General features: G+C 39.5%; 2 protein-coding genes across 4 annotated transcripts; both read left to right on the top strand.

The window, feature by feature from the left end:
• The first annotated feature begins 682 nt into the window (after positions 1–682).
• Positions 683–15,049, top strand: LOC130415506 (cilia- and flagella-associated protein 44). Of its 3 annotated transcripts, none has more exons than XM_056741264.1 (34): positions 683–759; positions 1,154–1,319; positions 1,551–1,713; positions 1,906–2,008; positions 2,200–2,416; positions 2,554–2,668; positions 2,890–3,054; positions 3,187–3,342; positions 3,426–3,473; positions 3,555–3,645; positions 3,724–3,818; positions 4,006–4,215; positions 4,293–4,403; positions 4,516–4,668; positions 4,804–5,031; positions 5,160–5,302; positions 5,536–5,815; positions 5,908–5,963; positions 6,588–6,750; positions 6,852–6,982; positions 7,184–7,389; positions 7,490–7,643; positions 9,179–9,356; positions 9,450–9,923; positions 9,995–10,198; positions 10,278–10,473; positions 10,580–10,705; positions 11,663–11,793; positions 11,879–11,995; positions 12,087–12,288; positions 12,512–12,672; positions 12,773–12,907; positions 13,003–13,976; positions 14,918–15,049. In XM_056741264.1, the coding sequence occupies exons 1-33, from the start codon at positions 717–719 to the stop codon at positions 13,261–13,263; spliced, it is 5,382 nt and encodes a 1,793-aa protein (XP_056597242.1). In that variant the 5' UTR covers positions 683–716; the 3' UTR covers positions 13,264–13,976; positions 14,918–15,049. The 3 variants fall into 3 exon arrangements, with proteins under 3 accessions (XP_056597242.1, XP_056597243.1, XP_056597244.1); XM_056741265.1 differs by lacking the exon at positions 683–759 and adding an exon at positions 901–920; XM_056741266.1 differs by lacking the exons at positions 683–759; positions 1,154–1,319; positions 1,906–2,008 and having other exon boundaries at positions 1,587–1,713.
• Positions 14,996–26,334, top strand: trak1b (trafficking protein, kinesin binding 1b). Its single transcript, XM_056741268.1, has 16 exons — positions 14,996–15,126; positions 15,197–15,391; positions 17,873–17,949; positions 18,026–18,142; positions 18,529–18,626; positions 18,877–18,976; positions 20,929–21,007; positions 21,104–21,234; positions 21,321–21,395; positions 21,522–21,659; positions 21,851–21,927; positions 22,100–22,300; positions 22,794–23,044; positions 23,821–24,108; positions 24,245–24,347; positions 24,430–26,334. The coding sequence occupies exons 3-16, from the start codon at positions 17,899–17,901 to the stop codon at positions 25,202–25,204; spliced, it is 2,484 nt and encodes an 827-aa protein (XP_056597246.1). The 5' UTR covers positions 14,996–15,126; positions 15,197–15,391; positions 17,873–17,898; the 3' UTR covers positions 25,205–26,334.
• The last annotated feature ends 852 nt before the right edge of the window (positions 26,335–27,186 follow it).

Below are 27,186 nucleotides of genomic sequence, written 5' to 3'. Positions count from 1 at the left end.
GTGCGTGTGAGCAGAAGTGTGTGTTGGGGCTTGTAAGTCACTGCTGAGTGATGCACAGCTTTGTGTGAACAGGTGAGTTTGCTCACATTTGAAAAACGAGAAGAGAGTTGGAATAGTTATACAATTTACAATACCATGGATAGACTGGGTGTGGGTGCTTGTATGCCATTTTCAATAAAAGCCACTTCGTTTTGTTTCACACATTGTTTACAGTACTTTCAGTCATGTGTCAACACGCATATACCTTCCATTGTATCTGACTGCTAGAGAAACAAAGATCGATGACAGTTGATTCTACCGCCATCTAGTGTCAGCTCGTGTACTAACTTTTAAACTTTTGCTGTTACAAGATTTAGATGAGAATATACTACTTACTAAAACCGATATTCTGAATATGCATTGACCCCAACCTATATTCATATCAGTAATTATTACTATTATTTGTTTCATTGTGTTTATTTTTTATAAGCATCACATTGCGTCTCCGGAGCGAGGTCGCATTTGTTGATCGCATACGTCTGCGAGGTTGTCTCATTTCAGTTAAAACAAAGCCCTCTTGTTAAAAATAAACCTGAAATAATAAACCACCATGACGCATGTGGCCGACAAATGCGAACTCCGCAGGTGAGGGGCGTTACATTCTCACCAAAAGTACTACGATTCCCACTGCGCATTGCGCTCAGTGTACGGTTGCTACGCAACGACACCAAACGAAGATGGACGCCTCCGAGAAGCTTGACGATGAAGTTACTTCACAAGGTGAAATAACACTCTTTATCTTCAAAAAGAAAAAAAAGTTTGGCAAAGTTTTTGCGATTACTTTTATAGTTCTTAAAGCCAAACAAACTATGAACCGTTACGTTTTAGGAAACCGGAAATACGGTTGACATTTGATCTCCGTGTTTTTATTAACAATTAACGTGAGCCTACTGTCTACCAAAGCAATATCCATCATTTTAAGATCCCACGAAAAATTAATAATAATTAAATTACGCATTTTAGTATTAAAATTAATATAATGGATTATACAAGTATTTTATATGTAAGCTAAAATGTACAAAATTAATTCTAAAGTTCGTATTTTCGTATTTGTGGATCTGTGCCAATTACACACTTTATTGTAACCCGTTATTGTGTTAATCTGTCCTTGTAGTTCCAGAGCAGACGAATGTTAAGGGGAATGAGGAGTGTGATGGAAACCCTGAGGAAGAGCAGAAGTGTTTCATTCCAGATGACATGTATTACAACTATGAGGAGCTGTGCTCCAGACCCTTCATCACTGCAGACTCCAACATCCCCCCAAATCTGCTACACCTCTCGTATCCTATACCTCACTTTGTCATTTAGGCAGAAATCAGTTTAAAATCATATACAGTAGAGTAGCTAGTCGTAGATTTACAGTAATAAATGTAATAAAAAACGCATAAAAAACTATGAATTATATAAATGTGGGAAAACGGTCACAAAGTTCTTTTAACATTGTAATATTAATATGAGCATGTTCTAAAACCTATGCCAATACGTTCATTCGCTCCTTAAACTGAGCCCAGACATTCATTTGGCTATGACTGTGGACGGAGGGGTAACCTGCAGCTGTTAGATGAGCACACATTGGCCTTCATAGCTGGAAATCTGCTTGTCCTACTGGACATACATACCAAAGAACAGCGACACATCCGCTCAAGCAGTGGAGGAGGAATCGGTGCTATCATGGTACATGACACGTTAAATATTAAAGGACTGTATATCTGTTAAATATTGGGGCAATAAACCAATAGTCTAACATAAAAATAATACAATTATTTGAAAATAGTCATAGCACTTCAATTATGCTCAGACAAATTCATTTTTAACATATGATTTTTGGGGAACCATGGTCAAATTATTTCTTTGTCTCTTTCAAAGACACACCCAAGTAAGCAGTATTTGGCAGTGGCAGAAAAGGGGCATCAGCCTAACATCATCATATATGAATACCCCTCCCTGCGGCCGTACAGGATCCTCAGAGGTACAACGGCATTACTAGTAGTTTTCATCCGCCGCATTACGTGAGCCTAATGGTGTTCACTAGACAACCACTCAAACTGATTTGTGACCAAAGCATTCAGACAGATTTGCGGGGGAGGGTTGATTTATCTAAAAGAATGAACACAAAAATTGCACGTGAAATCTTATTTCTGGTTTGTGTTTAATGTACAGAAGGTACAGGCCGCGCATACAGCTTTGTGGATTTTAACCGTGATGGCTCTTTACTGGCGAGTGTGGGTGGACCTCCGGACTATATGCTTACCATTTGGGATTGGAAACAAGAACAGGTCACATTGTCCAATAAAGCTTATTCTCAGGAAATCTACAGAGTCACTTTTTCTCAAGACTGTGTCGGACAGCTCACTACCTCTGGCACTGGACATATCAGGTTTTATAAGAGTTCTACAAGTACTAATTTACTAGCTAATGTGTTTTTTTTGTTATTAATTTTAAAGATGACTATACTTTGTGTTAATATTGAGTGCCATTTATGTATACATATTGAAAGAGGTTGTGGGTTACTAGGTTTTGGAAAATGGCCAGTACGTTCACTGGTTTAAAGTTGCAAGGGTTGCTGGGAAGATTCGGAAAAACAACAGTAACAGATATAGAAGGATATGTGGAGCTTCCTGATGGCAAGGTTTGTCTTAGCACAATATAACATGCACACACACACACACACACACATGTAACTTCTGTGCAACTATAGCAGCACCAAACAGAAATACAATCTTCTTTGTTTGTCTCAACCAATGGCATTCGTTTGGGGGCGGGACTACCTATTTGTCTGCACAAAATTACTTTCAAAATTCATTTTACACCTTTATTTAAGCAAATTCATATTTTTTCTCTCTTTTTCAGGTGGTGTCAGGATCAGATTGTGGAAACATGCTCCTTTGGGAAGGGGGTCTAATAAAGGTAGAAATATGTCGTAAAGGACAACGCACCTGTCATGCTGGAACCATTCACCAGTTTAATGTGGATGAGGGAGAATTAATGACAATAGGTTCTGATGGAGCAGTAAGGGTTTGTACTAGTTTTATATTGTAGAGTTTACCGCACCAATTTTGCTGTGTAAGAAAGGTCTGACCTCAGTTCAGTTTGAAACAAATCCATTAAAATTGACTGATATTTTTGATGTTTGGATCTTTGTCTTAGAGCTGGAATTTGGAGATCATAGACGCAGCAGATGCAGTGGATGACACTGGCCTGTTTGAGATCGAACCTGTGAATGAAATTCTAATAGGGCGTAACGTCAGCCTGTTCTCTATGGTCAAGAGTTCTGCTCCAGAATCCTCCATCTGGTTTGCTCAGGTTCACATCCTTTTGTAATTACACAATGTTATTGCCAGTCTCGTATAATAATATTGATTTTGTTTTATTTTTATTTTTAACAGGACTCTAATGGTGGGATTTGGAAGCTGGATCTGTCATTTTCCAACATTGTGAGTCAATTTCGTTTTTCTTGATGAACAAGACATTTTCATAAACATGTTTTGGTCTTCATTCGCTGTTGTGTTTTGCAGACTCAATGTCTCTTCTCATTTCATTCTGGTGCCATCCAAGGCTTAGATGTTTCCGGAAATAGCCATCTAATGGCCACTACAGCTCTTGACTGTAAGACAACTTTGAGCAAATATATACATATTCATTGCTTATATGAGCCATGACAACTGTCCTTTTTGTCTTACTAAGCGTCTGTCAGGGTATTTGACTTTCTTTCAAAGAAAGAGCTCACAGTAAGCCGCTTCAAACAGGGTGGAACAACGCTGACCTGGGCCTCAGACATGGTAATGAAAACAAACCTTGTAAGGATTTTTAACACAAGCGAAAAGTAAATGATCGTTCTCCCTCTTTCTTCTCTCTCATTGGCATGGTTTTTTTATTTTTGTAGTTTTTAGAGATGTAATCATAGCTCCTATCTCTCTTTGCATGGGCTCAATGTATGTTTATGACGTGTTTGGTTTGTCTTTACAGGTGAACAATGGCGGGAGTCAGCTAGTTGTGGGTTTCAGCGACGGCGTTGTGCGTATCTTGGAGCTGTTCAACCCTCAGAGTCTGTACACGGTTGCTGGGCGGAGTCACACAGAAGATGCTGAACTCCGCCTCAGACAAGCTCTCAAACCCCATAATGCATCTGTGACTGCCATTGCTTTTGAGAGAACTGGAAAGATCATGGCTACTGGGGTACGTGTTGAATAAGCCTGGTTTTGAGAAAGGTTAATGCGTTTTATGTGAGATGCTTTTGCTCTTTGTCTTTGTAGAGTGCAGACTGCACTGTGTTCTTCTTTACGGTGGGCGAGAAGTACAACCCGGTTGGGTTTGTTACTGTCCCAGGTTCCGTGCAAGGTCTGCAGTGGTCACCTCAGTCTCATGTGAGGAATTGTGTCAAAGCATCTTAGATATACTAGCTGACATATTATCATATACTGTGTGATATTGAAGCACACTGAAGGTTTGTGTGTGTGTGACTGTGTGTGTTTAAAGGAGGAAAGCACTCTGTTGATCTTCTGTCAGAATGGTCATGTTGTTGAAGTTCAGTGTCCTGAAGCTGACCATCAGACCATAGGAAATACCTTCCAGCTCTCAGACCTTCCCACAATCCATTTCTGCTTCAGCAGCATCAAGTCCCGTATAAAGGTTAACCAGTTACTGTATCTCCCCTTTTTCTTGCCTGTTTTGTATTGTGCTCGCTTTATTTATTTCTATCAATAATTATTTTTATAAAAAATATGGCTGTATAGATATAAGTATCTGTATATGTATTGTGTGCAGGGAGACGCAGAGATCGCACTCAGACAGGCCAGAACAGAAGAGAAGAAGAAAGTAAGAGAAGAACGATTGAAGAAGTTGAAAGAGCAGAAGTCAGATGACACAGAGAAGCAACTACAGGAGGAAGAAGAAGAAGAGGAAGATGCACTGCCTCCTCTGTACATTCCATCTCCACCCAGTCCTCTACACTGTGGTTTTTACTCAGCACCAGGCTCATTCTGGCTGTCTATGGTACACATACTCACATGGCCAGACAAAATACAGTGTACAGGACAAATGCATAGTGTAAAACATGACTAATACAATTCTCACTTAAAACTTAACTGAATAATACAATTCCATTGTTCTCTGTCTTTCAGGGTGGCTATGACTCGGGGTATCTGTACCACTGTAAATTCTCTGAACAGCAGAGCCAAGATGCCTTAGAGAGGAAAGATGAGCCCTTCTCCTTCATACCTGTGGAGGACACAGATCATAATTCTATTCTCACCATCAGTTTCAAGTGAGGCTTCTCTGTTTATATTTTTTTGTGTGCGTGACAATTGCATCCAAAATGCATTTTTAGAATTTTATTAAATAACGTTCTTTGTGTGTGTATATTGAGTTGTATGAATGAATTCTTTACCCCATAACAAGTAATGTGTTCTAACAAGCAGCAATTTTTATTTCATGAAGACCTAAACAAAATGTTGTTGTCTTTACCCCAACACTGATTTCTGTCTCACCCTCTCTTAGTTCCAACAGGCAGTTGATGTTTTGTGGTATGGAGGATGGAAGTATAAGAGTTTTCCCTATACAAGCCTCAGACCATCAGCTCAGCTCCATGCAGGCGCACTGGGCGCTTAACATCCATGACAACCAGTATGGCAGCGTGAGGCACATCCGTTGCAGCTATGATGACATGTTCGTTCTGACCACAGGAGAGGACGGCAACATCTTCTCCTTCAGCTGTCTGCCGGAGGAGGAACTACAGAGATCCATGCAGCTCAAACATGCCAAAGTGCCCTCCCCACGGGTTAGTGCGCGCATACGCGTGTGCGTATATGTATGATTGGTGGGCTGGCACGTGTTTAAATTTTGTCTGCGTTATTCTTTCCTTAAAAACAGGCCGGACTGGAGATGGAGAAAGCAGCTCCGGATATAGACGATCCATCTGCTTACAGGTGACACAGTGTTAATCAATTAAATAAATTATACAGTCAAGCTTAAAGGGATAGTTCACCCAATAATAAATTCATTCCAAATCTGTATGACTTCTGCAGGACACAAAATATTTTGAAGAATGTTGGTAACTAAATAATATTGGCACCCATTGACTTCCATTGCAAGGACACAAATGAGACATTTCTCAAAATAACTTATTTTATGTTGCACAGAAGAAAGATTTATCTGAAAAATATAGTCAGGGCTGAGATTACGAACCAGTTTTTTCAACCCATGTGCAATTGCCCCGCTTGGTGGCTCATTTAGGTATTGCATATTGGATGTCAACAATTTTTTAAATTAGATTAAAATCTAAATAGCATCATTGATTACAATGAGCACTGTGTTACATAATTCAAATTATTTTACTTTATTTAAAATATATACATTATGATACCTTTTTATGTTAAATTAATACAATATAGATTTTTGGCCCTCTAGATTTTTTTCTTCAAAGTGTATTCAATAAATACACTTTTATGCAGTATGTGTGTCACCTGGGAATCAAACCCACCATTTGATAGGGTTTTTTAGTGTTGGTTAACATTATTGGATATAGATTTATATAAATTGTGTGTGTGCAGCATAGAAACAGCTAAACAGAAGCTGGAGTTGGACCGCATGCTTCAGGAAGCAGAACAGAGGAAACTGGAGAGGCGTAAGAGGCTGGTGGAACTTCAGAGTCAATTTCAAGGTTTACTGGAGCAGAACCAGAACCTACCCGAACACATCCGCCTTCATCGCTCGGTGCACAGACACTCATACACTCACATACACTCAGCACAAAGTGCACTTATTAAAGAGTCAAGGTTACACTGACACAGTGCCATAATCCCTCATGTTTGTAGGAGTTGGAGCTGGACCCACGCTTCCACGAGGAGATTGAAAGACAGACGGAAGAGAAAGTGATGGAGGTCAGGAGAGAGCTTGCTTGGGAGGAGGAGAGACATCGCCTGGGCCTTAACAAACTACAGACCATGTAACTTCATCCAAAGCTTTTGACTGTCTGTTGACTAGGAATTGAACCCATAAACTTGACATTGTTAAAACTATTTTTATTGATCTACAGGGTTTCAAAATATATATATTTATTTATTTCCATGGTCATTCACATCTTTTGTTTTCTCTTTGATGTTTTACATTTTAATTAGCTGTTAAATCTCACTGTCCATTTCTGTAGGTTCTGGGACTCTGTGGTTCAGGACACGGTCACAGTGTATGCGTTTGACTGTGGCCATAAGATCTCCACCTACAGGCTGCTGGCTCTTTCTTTCATACAAATGCATCTACATCAGCGCAACCGAGACGCCTCTCGAGGGGGACCTGTGGAACAAGTTCACTGGTGGAACAAAGCAGAGCCCGCTAAACAAATCAGCAATATTTCACGTAAGAGAAGAGTTCGTTTGTTGTTTGTGAATGCTTGTAACTTCTACCTGTAATATTATAATTCGTGTTTGAGTATGCTCTCTCTCTCTCTGTCTAACAGTTCAGGATGAGCTGATTTCAGGTCAGGCGGGTGTGATGAAGTCTGAGTCATGTAAACTGGCCAGCAGAGATGCAGAGAAACTGCGCAAACCTGCGGAGAAAGCAGAGAAAGCCCGAGCCAGGATAGAGAAGAGAAAAAAAGATTGGGAAGAACTGTGAGTGCATCTGTACTGCATTCGTGTGTGCGTATTTCTGATCCTGATTCACACTGGGTAAAGCCAATTTGAACAGAGCTCAGCATGGGTGTAAACCAAGTCTATTATAGTTTACTATAAGAATATTAAATATAATAATATTATATGATATGATGATAACACTGTACATAAAGGTTCTATATAAAGGTTTTATTAGTGATTCAATTACTTCCAATAGTTAATCAAACTAGAAAACATTTATTTATTATTTACTGTAGAAACAGAATGCTCACAAGGCTACATCTATGATGTGAATCATATATTAAGAAGTATTAATAGCCCGTGAAAGTGCACTTTAAAGAAAGTGGATGCCTGGGAAGTATTCACATTTATTAAGCATTTATAACATGTGAGTTAAAAATGGCTCACTATTTGGCAGGTATTTGGTTAGAATCCCTTTTTATTTAAGCAGTTATGACTGCTTTATAATGTATTTGTAAATTACTTATTAATCATTAATGAACACATTTACAATTGCTTTATAAAGGGAACCTTGATGTAAAGTGTTACCGATATTATATTATTAAAACTGCATTCGAGTATTTTGTTTCCTAAAAATAAAATTAAATAAATATTATTCAATTATTCTTATTTAAAGAAATTTAAACTAAACAAAAATAAAATTGTTGCCACAGGAAAGAAAAAAAATGTAAGCTGTGGCAATAAAATGATACATTGAAAATAAATAAAATTTATCTAAAATGGCAAAATAGAAAAATGCTAAAATACCAAAAGCAAAGCAAAGAAATTACAAAAATGAACATTAAAACTAAACATTTATCAATGAAAGCTAATTCAAAATATAAATAAATAAAATACTCATTGTACTAAAGAGCCTTAAAGGAAAAGTTCATCTTAAATTCCAAAAATGTAGTTATTTTTTACTCACCACATGACGTTCAACATGTTTTAAGACCTCCCAGCATTTTCCGGAACACAAATAAAGATATTTTAGGTGACATCCGAGAGATTTCAAGGCCTCCTCATAGAAATCATAGTAAGTTGTTGTCAAGGTCCAGAAAAGTACTAAAGATATTGTTAAATTGGTCCATCCGCTCATAATGGCTCAATATTTTTTTCTGAAGCAGCAACAATACTTTATGTGTGAAAAAAAAATCCAAAATAACAACTTTAATCCATTTATTCTCCTCTGTCCTGCCAGTCTATGGTGCGTGTTTACGAGAGCACTTGATGCACTTAATGCGCATTCGGTTTGTATGGTTGAGTAAAAAAGTGCAAGTCTTCCTCAATATCGAAGATCTTTTGCGAAGATCAGCTTATATACAGCGTGCGTCTGCTTTTTTAACACAGAGTTGCGCACAAAGTGCTCTTGTGAACACGCACCATCAGGAGGTCTTAAAACATGTTGAACGTCATGTGGGTGAGTAAAAAATAACAGAAATTTGATTTTGAGATTACCTTGCTTACATCCTCTTTCAAAGAGGAAGCTTAAATATCAGGTTTCACCAAATCCTGTGTGTAACATTTTTGCACAGCTATGCCTCTAAGCCCAGCGAGGACTATGAAGACCCCAAGGATGTGGAAGCGATTCGATTGGCTAAGGAAAAAATGGGAGACTTTAAATTGAAAACGGCAGAAGACTTCACTGTTCCTGAACACATGAGAATGAACGAAGAGAAGAAGAGAGTGCAGCTTGTGGAACTGGAGAAGAAGGTGATCAACAAAACCCAAACTTGATCTTGAAAGCATCAGACTCAAACATGATTCGACTCATACATATGGGTGTGATTTTATGATATGTTACAGATCTACGAGAAGAAGTCTGAGATGAACGCCTGTGTGATGGCTCTGAGAGACAGTAAAGTGGAGATCATTGCTCAGCTTCATTCTCAGGTGGACCAGCTGCAGATGATTCAGCAGCGTCTGCCACCCGAGAAGCGTCGCCCATTGCCTTCTGTGCCCGTTTTGATGCCAGAAGAGATGCCCGAGAGGAAACACAGATACACCCGGGCCACTTTGGAACGTTTTGCCGCCCTAAGAGCCAAAATGGTTTCCACAGGTCTGGATGAACAGCAGGAGGATGGGCAGAATATCCTGAAACTGCTTGAGCAGGAGACACAAGACACAGAGCACGATGCTCAGAACACACACATGAAGGATGGAGGTGTGGTCGAGACGCTTTCCCAGAGGCAGGAGGAGGAACTCACAGAGCTAGAGAGGGAAGTAAGAGAAGTTGAGGAGATTAGAAATCTGCATCAGCAGGACACAATTCTTAAACAGGTGAGATGTCCATGGGCTGAATAATTGCAAATACGCCTTCGATGTGTTCTTAATGAACTGTCTCTCTGCAGATGGAGGAGACAGTGTGGAGTTTTGACGCAGAGCTGCGCATCTTGCGTCACGAGAAGCAGGAGCTGGATGTGTACATGAAACTGGCTGATCTTAGACACGTGACCCTGCTTGAAGAGCTGCTGTTGTTGAAGGACTTTGAAAAGAGAGAGAGCATTCTACAGGAGAGACTAAATAACTATATACAGGAAGAGAATGAGATTGCGGTTAGAGAGAGACATTGATGTTTTTATTTATGAACATGACAGAATTGTTTGTTAACGATTGCATGTTTGCTTGTGTTAGGCAAATATGTGCGAGCATAAGCACCAGATAGAGGTGAAGAAGAGAGAGATCCACAAACTTCAGGGAAAGGAGAAATCTATAGCGGCTGCCTTTCGGGCCTCACTTGGTGAAAACAACAAGTTTGAGGAATTCCTTACCAGAGTGTTCAAGAAGAAGATCAAACGGGTAAAGAAAAAGGAAACGAGTGGAAGTAAATGTGAGCTGAGTTTAATTCTTTTGACAATATACCAGAATATAATTTGTGTGTGTAAAAATGTACATTTGTTTGTGTTTTGTAAGAACGTTATTTGTTATTTTGTCAGGCGGTAATGTAGAGGAAGATGATGACAGTGATGAAGACTCTGATGAAGAATCAGACAGGGATAATGATGAGGATTACGATGATTCTGAGTCTGGAGCTCAGCTGGACGACAGAGTGTGCCCATCAGGTAAAATCAACATCCCCATCCATCATAAAAGCTCTGTGGCCAGAGCGATTTTTGACACGCTCGACGGCGGTGGTCTAAACGTACAGTTAGAGTACTATTTTAGGCAAACTTGTGACTAAATCGGCCCTCTGTTAAGTTTCCAAAAGTATACTTGTTTCAAGTGTAACAATGAGGAACTATGTGCATTTTTAAAACGGAAGTGAGCATTCCTATGCCCTTGAAGTGAACTGTTTGAACTGTATAGGACATTAATATCTATCGTGTGTGCGTTTGGAACTCCCTTCACAAAGGGAATGACTGGCCAAATGATACATTGACAACGCCGCATTCTGAATCAAGCACTCAGTTATTGAAAATAAACAATATATTTAATATTTCTTGTTGAATATTGTCTAATTATGTCTTATTTCCCCTTGTTTTTTCACTCCACTTGGAATTAAAAAAAAATATATATATATATGGTAAAGGAACAACTTAGTAGCTATCAAACATATTAAACACTTTCCTATAAAATTATATTATCTTATACTATATTTTAACCATATTAAATCATATTATTACTACATATGGCGTGGGAAGGGCCCTTCAAGGGCGCATAAATGCTGATTGGAAAATGCTCTTTATGTTTTTGTTTGCACTTTAGGCTATAAGTGATATAGTGGTATACTGAGTTTACTAGTTTAATACTTGTAGTACAGTTTTTAGTTTATAAAAGTACACTTTGAAGTACACTATTGGTTTACTTTAATAGGGTATTCAATCAAAATAGTCAACTTCTAGCCAAGAATAATTACAAGACTTTAGACTCTTTTATCAGTAAGTCTGGTATACTTAAGTGCAATTTAAGTATTTTGCTGAGAAGTACATAAAAACTGTTATTCTCTATTTTTTTATATGGTAAATTGATATGTATGTTGTATATGAATGTCATCTCGTGTATATGCGCATGTGTTTCAGACTGTAATCCTGAGCTCTTCGAGAGCACGCTGAGATTGCGTGAACGCCGTCTGGAAGTTGAGGAGCAAATTCAGGAGGAGATGAGAAGCATCGACAGTTTAAAGAAGGAATGTGATGCACTGTCTAAAAAAGTAAGAGAAATGCATCTTATCATCACTTCCTCCATTACTACTCTGCCTTTCCCAGTTTGTTTGAGTTTTCAACCATCCTCACTAGGAGAAGATCGTCCAGAACAACCGCAAAGCAGCAGAGGGCGATATGGAGCTCATCAATCGAGAAAAGCAGCAGAAGCTTAATGAAGTGGATGTGGTGGTGCCGCTCAGACTCCATCAGGTGTGAACACAACACATAAGTGCTCATTGTATTAATGCTCATATTCCTCATTTAGCACAAATAGCATGTTCCTCTCTCTCTTTCTGAGCAGATAGAATATGTGAGTAGTGGTCTGTTGCCTGGTAAACTAGACTCTGCATTGGTGCTGAACACTGATGATCTGGAGCGTCTACAGAAGCGCATTAAAGAACTGCAGCAGGAGAAGACAGAACAGCGAGAGCTGTATAAACGTGCCAGACATCAACATGTGCAGCTCAGGCACGACCTCAAAGACATGGAGGCCAGAATAAAGGGTCAGAGACATGCATATGCAATAACAGGAATCATATCAATGATTGTTTAAACAGAATTTTTACCCCACCATAAAATTCTATCATCATTTATTAACCTGTATGTCATATAAAACTTGGTAATGTCTCTTCAGTGGAACACACAAAAAAGATATTTTGAGAAATGTCTTAGTGGTTTTATGTCCATATAATGGAGTCAATGGGGGCCAATGTTGTTTGGTTTTAGAGTCAGAAGTGCGTAGTGAGCAGCAGATGCTGATGAAGTTTGGAAGGCTGGTTGACCTTGAAGTTCTGCAGACTCTGTCAGGTAACAGGAAGCTGGAGGAGATGAGACAGGAGATCAGAGAACAAGAAGCTAAATACATACAAGAGCTGAAACACTGGGAGGTACACACATCATTAGAAATGCTCAGAATAGAGCAGCTCTTCTTGTTGCCTTGGTTTTGTTCATTATTGTGTGTTTTGTATACATGCACATATACGTTAGGCAAAAGTGACAGAAGCTAGAGATGCCCTGACTGAGATCACACAACAGAACACAGAGAGATTGAGCAAAATGCACAGCCTGCTCAGCCAGAAAAACACATTGGATGATCAGCTCAACTCCAGACAGAGGAAGACGGTAGTTTCTGTGTATATATGTGTGAATTATTTCTTATTCACCCTAACAATAGCTTTAAGTCCTAAAATCCACATATTTGTCCGTGTTTGTTTAAGGTGAGTCAGATCCCTGGCCGTCATCTGGCTGACAAACAGGAACTTCAGAGGCTGCATCAGTTTGTGGAAGCTCAAGCACAAGATATAGAAGCTCTACAGAATGAGATCCGCTCTCTCTTACGCAAAGACAGCATCGTTCTCCCTCCACTTGAACCTGTGATGCCTACTGGTTCCACCCTGCTCTACAGAAACACAGCCAGCACACACACACACTCTAGTGTGCTAAGGAAGCACAACCCCAGCAGCAAAGCTGTGAAATAGATCCCGACTCGCCACACACCACAAACTTAATGCCTCTGTTTATGGTAACATTTTTAAATGCAATTGATGACGTTTTATTTGTTTTGATTATCCACTCTCATAAAGTTTATGTCTTTACAAAACACATCGTTTCTGAATAAGCAAACCACTGCAATATCTACGGACAAAAATCTCTAGAAGATATATAAAACGTAATGTTATTCTAACTATAAGACAAATATGAAAAATATGGAACAATAAAAACCGAGAGAATGCAAAATTGTGTCACGTCCTTTTTGTGACATTCGTTGGTCTTCAGTGCTGCAGGAGCGCCAGACATGCGCAGGCATCGTCGTCTGGATGTGACGTCACGGGCATTGCGGCGATCAGAGAGTGAGAATGAAAGAAGGTGATACAAGAGGTGATGATATACAGCATGGGCCATAAAGATACACACCGGGGAATTAGGTTAAGGAGAGAATGATTTCGCTGGCTTCGGCACAAGCTGACTGTCACTAGAATAGTTAAGATCCGACAAATCTAGACTCGGTTCTCAAAGCATTTGGGACAAAAGCAAACATTTTGCAGCTTCATTGCAGTTCAGTTTCACCTTCACCGTGGTCAACACTACTAAATTGAAAAGGCACTTCATCGATTTTTGCTAAATGTTTTATGTGGATGAAGATAGATACATGGATTAAATAATTTCCGCATTGATTGGAGTCAGCTCACTTGTAAGTAACCAAATTCATTTCTATAAGTAATATGAATGGGCTAACATGATCTTGATCCATCTCTACCAAAAACAAAGCTCGTTGAAGTTTGCTGGTAAAAGCTGGGATTTGTGTCCATGGTTTGTTTACGCAAGGTGAACAACAGAAGATGCGGAGTGACGTCGTTACGATACATCCGTAGACACGCCCGGTACAAAAACGTATCACGTGATCTTTTCCAGGCAAGGCAGAGGATGATTTGGCTGTCACAGCTTCATTTAACAGTCGATGTTTTTTGTTTTAAATGCGGTGTGTATATGTCAAATTTGTTTTATAATATTATGATGTTAGCTTAACAATTTCATAGTATGGTAGTACATGTATGCAATTTTTGTGGACAGTATAGAATTTATAAAAATATATGTATTCCAGTTGCTATCTTTAGTTAGCATTTTGGTAATGTTTAGGGGAAAGTCGCAACGTCGACATTTAAATTAAAGGAATTGTTTACCTTCATAATTAATATACTGTCATCATTTAATCACCCTCTTGTAATTTCAAACCTGAATGACTTCCTTTCTCCTGCAGAACACAAAATAAGATATTTTGAAGAATGTTATTAACAGCCCCCCCATTCACTTCCATTGGTTACAATAGAAGTGAATGGTGGGCTGTGCTGTTCTGTTATCAACATTTCAAGTCATAAACAGGTCTGAAATGACAGGAGGGCGTGTAAATGATGACAGAACATTTTATTTTGAAGGTGAACTACTCCTTTAATCCAACACACAAAACGTTGACTATTGAAAATGACAATAATCTTCTTCGTTTGTGTAAACACGCTTGAATTTAGGTTACATGAATACAGTTTAATGTCTCAAACTTCTGTGCTTCATTGTACTTTCATTTGTACTGTCAACTGTACTGTAAATGTTATAATCCTTGGAGCGTGATGTTTACAGAAGGGCGAGGTTGTCCATGGGAGATGTTCTAGTTTCTCACTGAGAATCTGCCAAGCTGGACCAGTCCAGTTCTGAGTGCTCAAGAACAGACTCCACAGAACCCGTGCAGCTCGGTCCCATCCCAGAGGAGCAGTATGTAGGCGAAGGAACCGAGGAACCCGCGTCTCTACCACTACACTCCCGTTACAGGGACGCAGAAACAATCACAGGTCAGCCTGTGTGTTTCTTTACATATATAAAAACAGAATGTTTTTTTTTAACTCTTATTCTCTCTTGTAGATGTTTGCAACAGCACAGAGCTCCCTGAGGTGGAGATTATCAGCCTGTTGGAGGAGCAGTTGCCAGTCTACAGGCTGAGGGCAGATTGCGTGTACGGCTATGAGCACGACGACTGGATCCATACGCCTCTCATCTCGCCCGACACGCGCATAGACCTCACCTCCGAACAGATTGAGGAGACCCTCAACTACTTCTGTGAGTGAGATGGGTGGTCATACTAAAAATATTGATTAGATATTGTTTGTGTTGAAAGAGCCATATTATTCATTAAAGTGTGAGTTATCTTTGATGATTCATTTAATTGGTTAGAATGTTTAAACCAATCATTGCTTATCATATAGACAGTACAAAAATATTATAGGAAGCAGGTGCCCAGGAGGTCACATATTTTTAGGGGAGTTCCGAAGTCAGTTTTGTTGTCAGCAAACTGATCCTCTTTTTGTAGATACATAGACATTTTCTGGAGCTTATGATGGTTTTGCTCTAATGTTTGAGCCTTTCTATCCATGAGGTGGACTGTGTGATTTTGATGGTTTCAGCATTTAAAGGGCTTGTTGTTAAGGAACAATGTCAATTTGAAAGAATCACTGACATGGTTTAGCCAGTAGATGCCACTGATCCCTCTTTTTTTGTCATTGAGACAGCATTTTAGGAGGACGTAATAAATGCAAGAATATATGTCTTAAGTTATTGTTTTACAGTTATCTGTTGTTGTGTACACCCAACTGTTTTGGTATATAACACTGTATTGTCAATGGTAAAAATCATCTGTTAAGTAGGCTACATATAAAAATATGTTAAAGGAAAATACCCTATACCCCTAAATATCTTTGTTTGGCCATTTCTCCTAGTTCTCAATAAGTATTAAAGGGATTAGTCCTGATAACCTTTTTTTGCATCCTTTCCTTTTTTCAAATAAAATGGTTCTAGTTACACAACCGTTATGGATCTCCCCTAAGGGGTATCAGATATATTGATATTTTAGTCTGACGCACATGCATCAGCGTTTAAATGATTTTTACACAGAGTTCTAGAATGGACGTGATTGTCTGGTGCATGTGCCAGTGTGGTTGTTAAATTATATTATTTGGAATAATTTAAATTTTTTATAAATAAAGCAAAAGATTGCTCATGTAAATAATGTCCTAGATTGCCAATTTAGTGATGTTTGTACTGTTTTAGCATCTAAAATCTTAAAATAAATAAATAAAATTAAGGTAAAATTCTTGAAGGATTATGCAGCTCCTTTTAAAATGATAGTTCATCCAAAAATAAAAATGATGTCATCATTTACTCACCCTCATGTAATTTCCTACCTGTATTAATGACTTTGTTCTTATGAACACAGAGAAAGATATTTGGAAGAATGTTGGTAATTTTCAGTTCCGGGACATCATTAAATAGCATAGCAGGAGGAATTAGATGGTAGTCAAAGGTGCCCGAGAACACTTTTTTTCTTCAATTGCTAACATATTTCCAAATAACTTTCTCTGTGTTCATCAGAACAAAGAAATGTATACATGCTTGAAACAAAGTGAGGGTGAGTAAATGATGACAAAAATTTTATTTTTGGATGAACTATCCCTTGAAGAGACTGGCTCGTGTTAAAGCGTGACTAAAGAGATAGAAGAAGATATTGAGCACATAGGTTAGTTCATTTTATCTGATAGTAAGCAAATAGCACCTTATTGTAAAGTGTTACCAATGTAACAATTTAAAATTCACCCACATCAATTGTAATATAATAAACTAATAAGATATCTAACATTATAAGACATATGTGTATTCTTATCTTCTTCTATATATAAAGACAAATGTGATGTGGACTGAAAATGTCAGTATACTGCCCATTAGTAGGAATGACCCATAAACGAATACTCTACAGATTATTGTCAACTAGCGAGTGTCCTTTAGATTTGACCTTGTGTTATCAATACCATCCGAACTACCTTCATGTTCCACATGCCCCCCAACCCCCCTTTCTCTCATTCCCTCCCACTGTCTCTCTCTTTTATCGTAGTGATAAATATAGTCATTCTACTCTTGTTGCTGCAACTGACTCACATCATCCCATACCGTCAGCAGAAAACTGTAGTGCTTTTGTTTGGTTTGGTCCTCTCCTCTCTGCCAGGTGAGTTAGAGAGGATGCACAAGATCATGGGAGCTGAAGATTTAGAGCTGGAGGGGTGCTATGAGCATTGTGTCGATGGTAAAACATCAGTGTGTGTATATGTGGACTGCTGGAATTCTGGCACTTTTTGAGGTTATCGTAGTTGGTTTTTCTTTGTATTAGTATCAGTGGGCTGGTTTTATCTGTAAATGGCTTGTGCATTACTTTTAGAAAGACTAAGGATGTTTTTGGGAATGTACGAGTGTGTGATATAACAGTAAACAGTGGGTGATTTGATTCTGGCTGACTGTGGATGGGGTTGCCGGGTAACAGCGCCATGGAAACCGTCGTATCGGCAATCATGCATGATTTGTCAGTGATGTTTTCATGCGAGCGTGATGATGCGTGGTCAGCAAGCCAGCAGCCTTATTCTCCACTTTGTTTATGTCGAACAGAGTATGATGCGTGTCTCATTTCACAGTTAAGCAAGGCAGAGATTTTTTACCTAATGCTTTGCAGGTCTGTTGGTGTATAAAGCTCTGCTTGTTCTTTACTCTGTGTTTTAGTGCTATGCGCTGAGCGAGTGGGCCAGATGACTAAGACCTACAATGACATTGACGCCGTCACAAGACTTCTGGAGGAGGTGAGTTTATGATGAACTTTTTTGTATTTGCTAATACAGTTTGATCAAAGCTGGCTCTTTCTATGTCATACTATAGAAAGAAAGGGACCTTGAGCTTGCTGCCCGTATCGGTCAGTCCCTCCTGAAGAAGAACCGCATTCTGTCAGAACAGAATGAATATCTGGAGGAACAAGTGGGCACCATCAGGGAAGAGGTGAGTGGGTATAAATACTTTCTTTTGTTCCCTTTTATTATGCTGAGATAACATGTGTGACAATTAAAAGTAGATTTTTCAAAAAGATTGAAACTGTGGCGCTGTCAGATTCTGCTCTGTTTTGTGTGAGCCTCCTGACCAGCCCGACTCAGCAACACTGGCTTAACCAATAGTGTAAGCTGTTGTCCAAGCAATGAAAGATGAGGTGGTTTTTAGAAAACCTGTTTGTTTAAAAATAGGAAATTTAGATCAATTACTTTGACAATGTTTTTGGAAGTCCATTTGGTGATGCTAGGTGCATGTTTGTGCCGTTAGTCCCATACAATGAACGCTGGACAATGTATATTTAAATAGAAATTGTTATAGACTTTTTGCATGTGTTTCAGGTGGCTCAGCTGCACCATGAGTTAAATCTGAAAGATGAGCTGTTGCAGTTTTACACAAATGCTGCAGAGGAGAGTGAAGATGGCTCTGGATCGCCCACGTCAGTTCACTGTTTTATAACGTTGTCCTCTTTTATCTTTCTCTCAAAGCCAGTGGAGGCTGTTCTGTCTGCTTCTGTTAGGTTATTTGTAGGTCAGGTGTCTTAAGGGCCTATTTGTTATCGTTCAGTTTATGCCCAGGAAAGTTATACAGTTGTCAACAAGCTCAGAACAAAGTTCTCCATTGGAAATTGAGAATGTAGGAGAGTGATATTCCAGTGCGTCCATTTTACATCTGTTGTTATGTTACAGTGGAAGGGCAAGGGTTTGTGCCCCCAGCGGCTCCTCTCTGGACGTTCTTCAGGAAAAACTTCGGGACCTAGAAGAGGAAAACCTGTCGCTCAGATCAGAGGTACACGCATAGGCACAAACAAGCTCGCAACATGTAAAGATTATGATGTTGTGCTCATGGAAACTCAGGTTTGATGGACTTGCTTTCTCTTCCTCTATTTACTATCTGGGTTTGCTATGCATCACACATCAAGGAAAAAATGGATGAACGGATGAAGATATTTATAAACCATATCTGTCTGGAAAAACTGTTTTATTGTTGAATAATATTTCATAATTGTTAAAGGGGTCATATGACAAGATATAACGGAATGTGTATACACGATTTAAGGTTATAAAACGCTGTATTTTCCACATACCATGCATGTTTGTATCTCCTATTAGCCTCTCTGAAATGCGTGGATTTTTTACAAAGCTCATCGCTCTGAAAAGCAAGGTGTGCTATGATTGGTCAGTTAACCAGTTCGAAGTGATTGGTCAAATACTGCAAGCGTTTGACAGAAATGTAACGCCTCTTACCATATTGGGAACATCAGGTTCCAAAGCAATTATACTGACAGGTACGCCCACCTGACTTGCGCATACATTTGGGCGGTCTTATAGAGCGTTCACACCAGACGCGGTAAATCACGGTATTCTTGCGTAGTTGGATGCTTGAACATTTTGAGTTAACTCGCTTTATTCGCGCGTGAAATTCACTTCACAACAGACATGAAATCACGTCATGGGAGGGGCTTCTGTCAGACAGCTCCAGTCTCGTTGCGAAATGGCTGACATTTGATTTGTTGAACCTTACTAGATTGTCCAACCTCCACACTCACTTTCATCCAAGCAAGATCCTTTTTATTGCTGTTACGATAAAAGTAAGAAGATGTATCGTACAGCTTCGGGTATCCACATACAGCGGATGTATTTGTCCTCCATTGTTGTTTAGGATTTCTGCCTCTGCTCGCTACGTCATAATCACGTTACTTCTGATTGGTTAACGCGGTGCAAATTTTCACCAGTTCAAATATTTGAAGGATGTCTTTCGCGTCTTTGCATTGACTTAACATGAAAATCACTCACAATTAACACTTCCTTTGCGTCAGGTGGGAACGCAACATTAGTCGACTCATACCATGAACTGACGTAGATTTGTGGGGGGATGGTTACGAGGCGAATCAGCCAGGTTTGGGTGAGCATTCGCTTTTAGATAGAATGCATCTTTTGTTCCCACACCTAAATTTTTGCAATTTTACCTGTCCGATACATGCTTGGGCAGCCTAGAACACACCAAAGACACAGAAAAACACTTGTTCGCGCTATATGACCCCTTTAAGGTTTCATGTGTTTATTACCTGACAAATGTAAAAGCTGTGAAAAAATTGATTGTTTAGCAGGTTTAGAGTTATTTCAGCTTGCAAAAAAGAAAGATTGAGAATGATGAGAGGAAGTAATTGATTTTAACTGTGTGTGCGTCTGTCTGTTCTGTGAACTGTGATCTCATCAGAATATCTATATTACATTAATGTATCTGTTAATGTCGCTCTCTGAACTCTCCATGACCCTGCAGTGTATTTATTTGATGGCAGAAGTCAGGTTGGCGACCTTTTTAAAATAACATATACAATACATTTAATGTCTAACTTTTCTGAGGCTCTATTGATAGTATGTAGTATAATATACATAACCATGTCTTCAGAGGTATATAAAGACCTTCCATAATGAAGGGTTATGTTTTTATTAGTGAGCTATTTCTATCTACATACACTGCCTGGAATTCAACATGTTGTTTCTACAGTAGCCCTAAACGGACAAACTGCTCCACAGAGTGCGTTTCCTAAATAAATGATCACCGTCAGCAAAAATGTTAGTCCTGTGTCAACCACCGTTGTGCTTCGAAAGGGGGAGTGAGCAGTAGGTTGCAGTTTGCAACCTCACCACCAGATGCCACTAAATTTCATACACTGGACCTTCCAAACAGCTAAATGATGATGAAGCCACAACATTTTCCTCTCCCTTTCTCTATAGGCGAGTCATTTAAAGTCTGAGACTGAGTCATATGAGGAAAAAGAACAACAGTTGGTAAACGACTGTGTCAGAGAGCTGAGTAAGTAAAACGCTGTTTGCCTTTGGCCTATGTGGAGTAATGATGCTGAATATTTATGCCAAACCTAAACTTCCCTTCCTTTTGCACTTGATATAGGAGAGTCCAGCATCCAGATCTCCACCATAGCAGAGGAGCTGGCCAAAAAGACAGAAGATGCCTCTCGCCAGCAGGAGGAAATCACACACTTGCTGTCTCAGATAGTGGACCTACAGAAAAAAGCCAAAACTGTTAGTTAATAAAAACATCCAATATAATATAAAAACACTGTGGAAATATATTTATAAAGCTCTGTGTTTGTGTGGGTTTTAAACAGTTTGCCGTTGAGAACGAAGAACTTTCTCAGCACCTCTTGGCAGCTAAACACGCTCAGAGACAGCTCACCACAGAGGTACATTATGCCATATGTAATACATCAACATGTCAACGATGATGTCATATAATCCTTAGAATATTCACATATTAGTTCTGCGTGAATCTAGTTTGCTATATTTGATTCTCTTCTTGCCACACACAGCTGCAGGAGCTTGAAGAAAAATACTCTGAGTGTATAGAGATGCTCCATGAGGCTCAAGAAGAGCTCAAGAACTTGAGGAACCGCAGCGTGTCTGCAGGAACCCCTCGACGCTATCATCCACTGGGACTTTTTCCGATGGTACGTTTTACCTTCGTCTATTTATTTGGGGGATACTTTTATCCAGATCGACTTCCAAAACATGGTACTATAGACCAGATTTACTATTTCTAGATATGTGTTTATAAAATGATTATTTTTGGTTTTAATCTGTGAACTAGTGATATCATTTCTCCCAGATTGCAAATTCAAATATTGTCTGTGTGTTTTAGGACTCTCTAGCTGCTGAAATTGAGGGAAGCATGAGGAAGGAATTGAGCCTGGAGAACCCAGAGAACGACGAAGAAAGGTATGAAAAATCATTCCATGCATGTTTAACCTTGCAAAACATTTAACCACAGATGATTGTATTATCAAAGTCTTTTTCTTCCATCACTCAGCCGTAACTTAAATTATTTGATGCTGCACTCAATGATGTTTATTTTATGCATTGAGTGACAAAAATGTCTTTGTGTTTAAAGGGTCCATCAGAAACGTGTGTTTGAGACTGTAAAGAACATTAACCAATCAGTGAGACAGCGTCCTGCTAATCCTGCTGCTAACATCCCCGGATCCAATCAGATGCTCACCTGCTTTAGCTCTGCCTACTCTGACAGTAACATTTGTGCCTCTGACAACCGTACGCAGACCATGCTTCTGGAGGCCGGTGCCTCAGACACAGCGTGAGTGGGAACTATAAAAACACTGTTGATGAGAACTACAAGTCAATGACTTTCTCTTAAAGGGATACTTCACCCAAAAATATGTGGATATTTGGAAGAATGTTAAAAACCAGACAGATTTTGGCCCGATTGACTCCCAGAGCAGGAAAAATTACTTATTTTTAATTCATTGTTCTGTTGAACACAAAAGAAGACATTTTGAAGAATGTAGGAAAGCAAACAGTTCTGGCACACTTTTGACTACCATTGTATCTTTTCTTACTATGGGAGTAAATGGGGGCAAAATCTGTCTGGTTATAAGCATTCTTCCAAATTTCTTTCTCTATGTTCATCATAACAAAGAAATGTATACATATTTCGAACAACTCGAAGGTGATTGAATGATGAGAGAATTTTAATTTTTGGGTGAAGTATCCCTTTAACCTTCCTTTTAGAGCAAGATAACAAACGTGTCTAGCCAGCCTTTATAACTTTCCATACTTTCTGACTACAGTGTGGGTCCTGAGAAGCGATCGGGTTCCGAGGAACTCAAGCTCGCTCTGCGGAGACTCTCACTACGGCGACAGAACTGCCTGAGCGAGCGCCTGTTTTTTGAGGGGAAGAGAGAGAGACGAAATCGAGAGCCGTCGGACGTGGAAGATTATTCGAACAGACTCGTCCAGAGCGAGAGCATCATGTCTCTGGGGACTTGGGCCAGCCGCCCCTATCTTCCCGACAAGCTCCAGATTGTCAAACCTCTGGAAGGTGACCAAAATCTTCATCCTAGGACACGCCCACGTTACCGTTCGAGACCACGCCCACCATCAATGATGCTTTTTAATTCATTATGGGTGCTGATGCATCCCCGCAAACACTCTTACTTCAGAGAGCCACGCTCCTGGTTACAGTTACAATAGTGATCATGTTATATAAAAAAATCATTTTAAGAAGAATCAATGAATGTCACTCAAATATAACAATTCTGACAGTATTACTTTCAGATGAATGAATCATAACTAAATTATAATATTTGGTTGAATTTTTCCTTAAAAATGAGAGCTAATGCAGGAAACCCCACCTTCATGGTATCACGTGGCTGATGCAAATTATTTTGCATTTGTTTTATTTATAAAATAAATGTGCATGTAAATTGTTCTGTTTTTCTAGTGTGGTGTAAAACCCACAGTGTAATATACTGTAGTGTTTTAATGATGACATTATTTATTTAATTTGAATCAGTTTGTGAGTCTTTGTTTTGTAGCGTAAAAAAAGAGAGACATGCATGTTTTGTTTTTATTTGATGTCATATCCTTCATGCTTTTTTCTGTCTCATTGTGTATTTCTTGTACCCCTCAATTTTTCACCTCTTATCTATTCAAATCTGACTCTTCGTCTGTCATATATCTTCAATAAAGTCACTTCATCTCATTTCCTTTGCTTTTCTCATTATTTCCTTCATTTTTTATTATCATTGAAGAATTATCAGGATTAACAATGCAACGTGTATTTTCTTTTCACATTGACTTTTTTTCCTTTTTCAGGTTCAGCGACACTTCAGCATTGGCAGGAGCTAGCTCAGCCTAATCTGGGCGGCATCCTGGATCCTCGGCCTGGTGTGGTCCCGAAAGGCTACCGTCCGTTGGAGCTGGACCTAGAGGAAGTGTATCAGTACGCCGATTACGAGGAAGATGAGCCCGGAGACCAGTACTTCCAGAATCTCCCCACCACAACCATACCCAATCTCAATGTCTCCTCTAGCAATAGCCACGTCCCCTCACCATCCCCATCACCCTGTCTCAGCACGGGTCATCCTTCTATAGAGTTCTCAAGTAAGACATACACGCTACAAAAAGAACGCTGTATGTAATCAAAGCAAACAAGTGTAATATTGCTTGAATATTAACAGAAAGTAATTTATACACAACTGCACATGATGTTTAAGTTTCTACTTTTGTGTCTTTTCAGTGTATTTCCCAGGCAAATGCATGGCACATACAAGTTCAACCTACACCTTTACCACCTGTAAAATCCTCCATCCTTCTGATGAACTAACAAGGGTGACGCCCAGGTAATTTCCAATCCTCTAACTGAGTCATTTACAGTATAAGCGAATCAGCTCATAATTCTTTTATCGTCTTGTTTATTTCCAGTTTAAACCCAGCACCCACCTCATCCTGTGTAATGTCAAGCAGTCTGCGCTCAACGCCCGCCGTCACTCCCTGCACACCCCGTCGAATGAGTCTATCCCAGTCTCAGTCCTTCACCAACCTGCGTGAATCCACCAAAACCTTCAGCACCTCTCTGGGACTCGTGCGCCTCCTACAAGAGAGAGGCATCTCATCCGCTGTGTACCAGCCTCAGAGCTGGAATAGAGGAACTGGAGTACTTTTCTCTACCTCTGTCAATCCTTCTCCATCTCCAGACCCCCATCGACCCACCACCCCACCCAATTCCCCCACCCGCTGCACGCCCAGCCCAAGTTCAGGCATCTCGGATTCCGACACCCCCGCGCTGTTCTCTTTCAAAAACCCGTCTTATGAGAACTTCCTGGCCTCTAAGCCAGCTCGGTCCATTTTGAAAGAAGTTGCGGGGGTGTCTGGGGCTCCAGCTAAGGATTGTGAGAGTCAAACTGATGTGAGTATGTATAATCTGAATTTGGTGGATAAATTGAAAAGGTTGGGCTTGGCAAGTCCAGGTGCTTCCGGGGCTGCAGGGGGAGGGACTCCAAGGCCAGGCCCGATTTTAGGTCCTCTTGGTGGACTTCGGAGGACGGGATCACCCTTTGGTCCACTAAACGAAGGCATGAGGAGGAATCGTAGCTATCCCGCAATGGTTAGTGCCAGTATGGCGATGAAGGGGCCTGGTCCTCAGGGGGACGAAATGCTGCTGGCGCCTAAACTACCCAAGCAAACAAGTCTCAAATGAAGAATGATGCGTAACGAAGAGTTACACAATCACAAATGCATTCGACATTTATAAACTATCAACAAACACTTACTTATGGTCACTTACTAATAAACATACAGAATTCACATATTATACACTGCACATGTATGCTCACCTAAACACTCTTATCACAAATACACACTCAAAATTTGAAGTATTATCACCCATGTCGTTCTGTCTGAATGTGTCTTTACATTAATTTAGTTGTGTTTACTTTCTCCTGTAATTTAAGTTTACTGTAGGGAATTTTCCAGATGCACCACCAGCGTGTCACAGGGGATATAGACCTTATGTTCTGTCCTCGGTCTACGGGATTTAAAGGGTAGTATTTGCACATGAGAGACTGGTGTGTTGATGTTGGCAAAGAGAAACATGCTTTGTGTATCACCAAACACTTAATACTTTTCTCTCTCTCCCTCTACTTTGTACGTTCTCTTTTTCTTCTTAGTAAGACGTTATAATCTGTAGCTCTGCATTGGTGAATGGTTGGATGAACTGAGATGGATGAAAACTAAAGAGTAGTTCAACCAACAATGAACATGTGATTTTTTTCATCCTCGTGTTTTTCCAAAACCCAAATGTCTTCATTGAAAAACGAAATTGTGAAGACACAGTTTTCTTCTAACAAGTGAAAGCGAATAGGGACTCTGTCAACCACAAATATTCTGTAACATCTCCTGTGATTAATTTGAGTTCGAAACAACATGAGAATGAGCACATGATGTCGAATTGTCGTTTTTGGGCCAACTATTCTTGTTGGTTTTGTACTTTATGTAAAAGCAGGAGTGCCTGGATTTTAGTGTCCTGAGAGTTTTTACTGGGAAACGTAAACTAGACTGAGCACTTTTAAACACTTATCTTTTAAACACGCTTTTATGTTTTATTTATGTCTGTTTAAAACGGCACTTGTTTCGACGTGCTGCTCTCTCGTGTGTATCGTTTTATTTTGTAAATTAGCCTAGGTTATGTTTACCTCATGTTTAGCTGTATTTATAATTTTGCAACGATTTTTTTCTTCTCAGGTAAAGATTGTACAAGACTAGTGATTACGCAATAATGTATATTTAATTTCTTTCCGAATAAAAACGAATAAATAGAAATGAAAAAAGTTTCCTCTTGCTTGTTGATGCTCATTTAGTTTAATGGTCGCTAGAGGGCACTGTTTCATCACGCATCTGTCCTCTGCTCTGATATTTTATTACACGCATTAAGAAAAAGCGGAAGTCATTTTGTTTAAAGTGTATCAATGTACCGGTTTTGATTTAATGGATGAAATGGACAGGATGGTTAAATAACAAGTGCTTTGCATATACAGTGCAGTGGATAGAGCATCCCTGGTGACACCTCAAGAAGTCACTTTAGAAGAGTATGCAATGCTTTAATCTACAGTAAGAAAAGGGAAATCCCTGTTGAAAAAAACAGCTGGGTTGGGTATGTTAAATGCTGGTTTGCTGGTCATGTACTGGTCCTTAGCTAGTTTAAACTGGTGAGGAACCAGCACTTGACCGGCTTAAAGGGATATTTTCACCCAAAAATGGTCATTATTTAGGTGAGTAAATGCACCAAACAGATCCCCCTCCCCATTGACTCCCATAGTTGGAAAACATTGTTCTGTTGAACACAAACAAAGACATTTTGAAGAATGTAGGACACCAAACAGTTCTGTGGTACTTTTGACTACCATGGTAGTACTACTATGGTAGTAAATGGGGGCAGAATCTTACTGGTTATAAGCATTCTTCCAAATATCTTTCTTTGTGTTTGTCAGAACAAAGACATTTATACAGATTTGGAAAAACTCAAATGTGAGTAAATGATGACAGAATTTTCATTTCAAAGTGAAGTATCCCTTTAAACCAGCTGGACCAGCACTAGACTAGCTTAAACCAGCACATTACTAGCTGAAACCAGCATCAAAACAAACCTAACCCTGCATATGCTGTGCTTTTAACAGGGGTGGC

The sequence above is a fragment of the Triplophysa dalaica genome, chromosome 25 (genome assembly GCF_015846415.1).
Source record: "Triplophysa dalaica isolate WHDGS20190420 chromosome 25, ASM1584641v1, whole genome shotgun sequence".
Classification (NCBI taxonomy): Eukaryota; Metazoa; Chordata; class Actinopteri; order Cypriniformes; family Nemacheilidae; genus Triplophysa; species Triplophysa dalaica.
The sequence above is the reverse complement of the archived record's forward strand: the minus strand, read 5'-3'. Positions and strand labels throughout refer to the sequence as shown.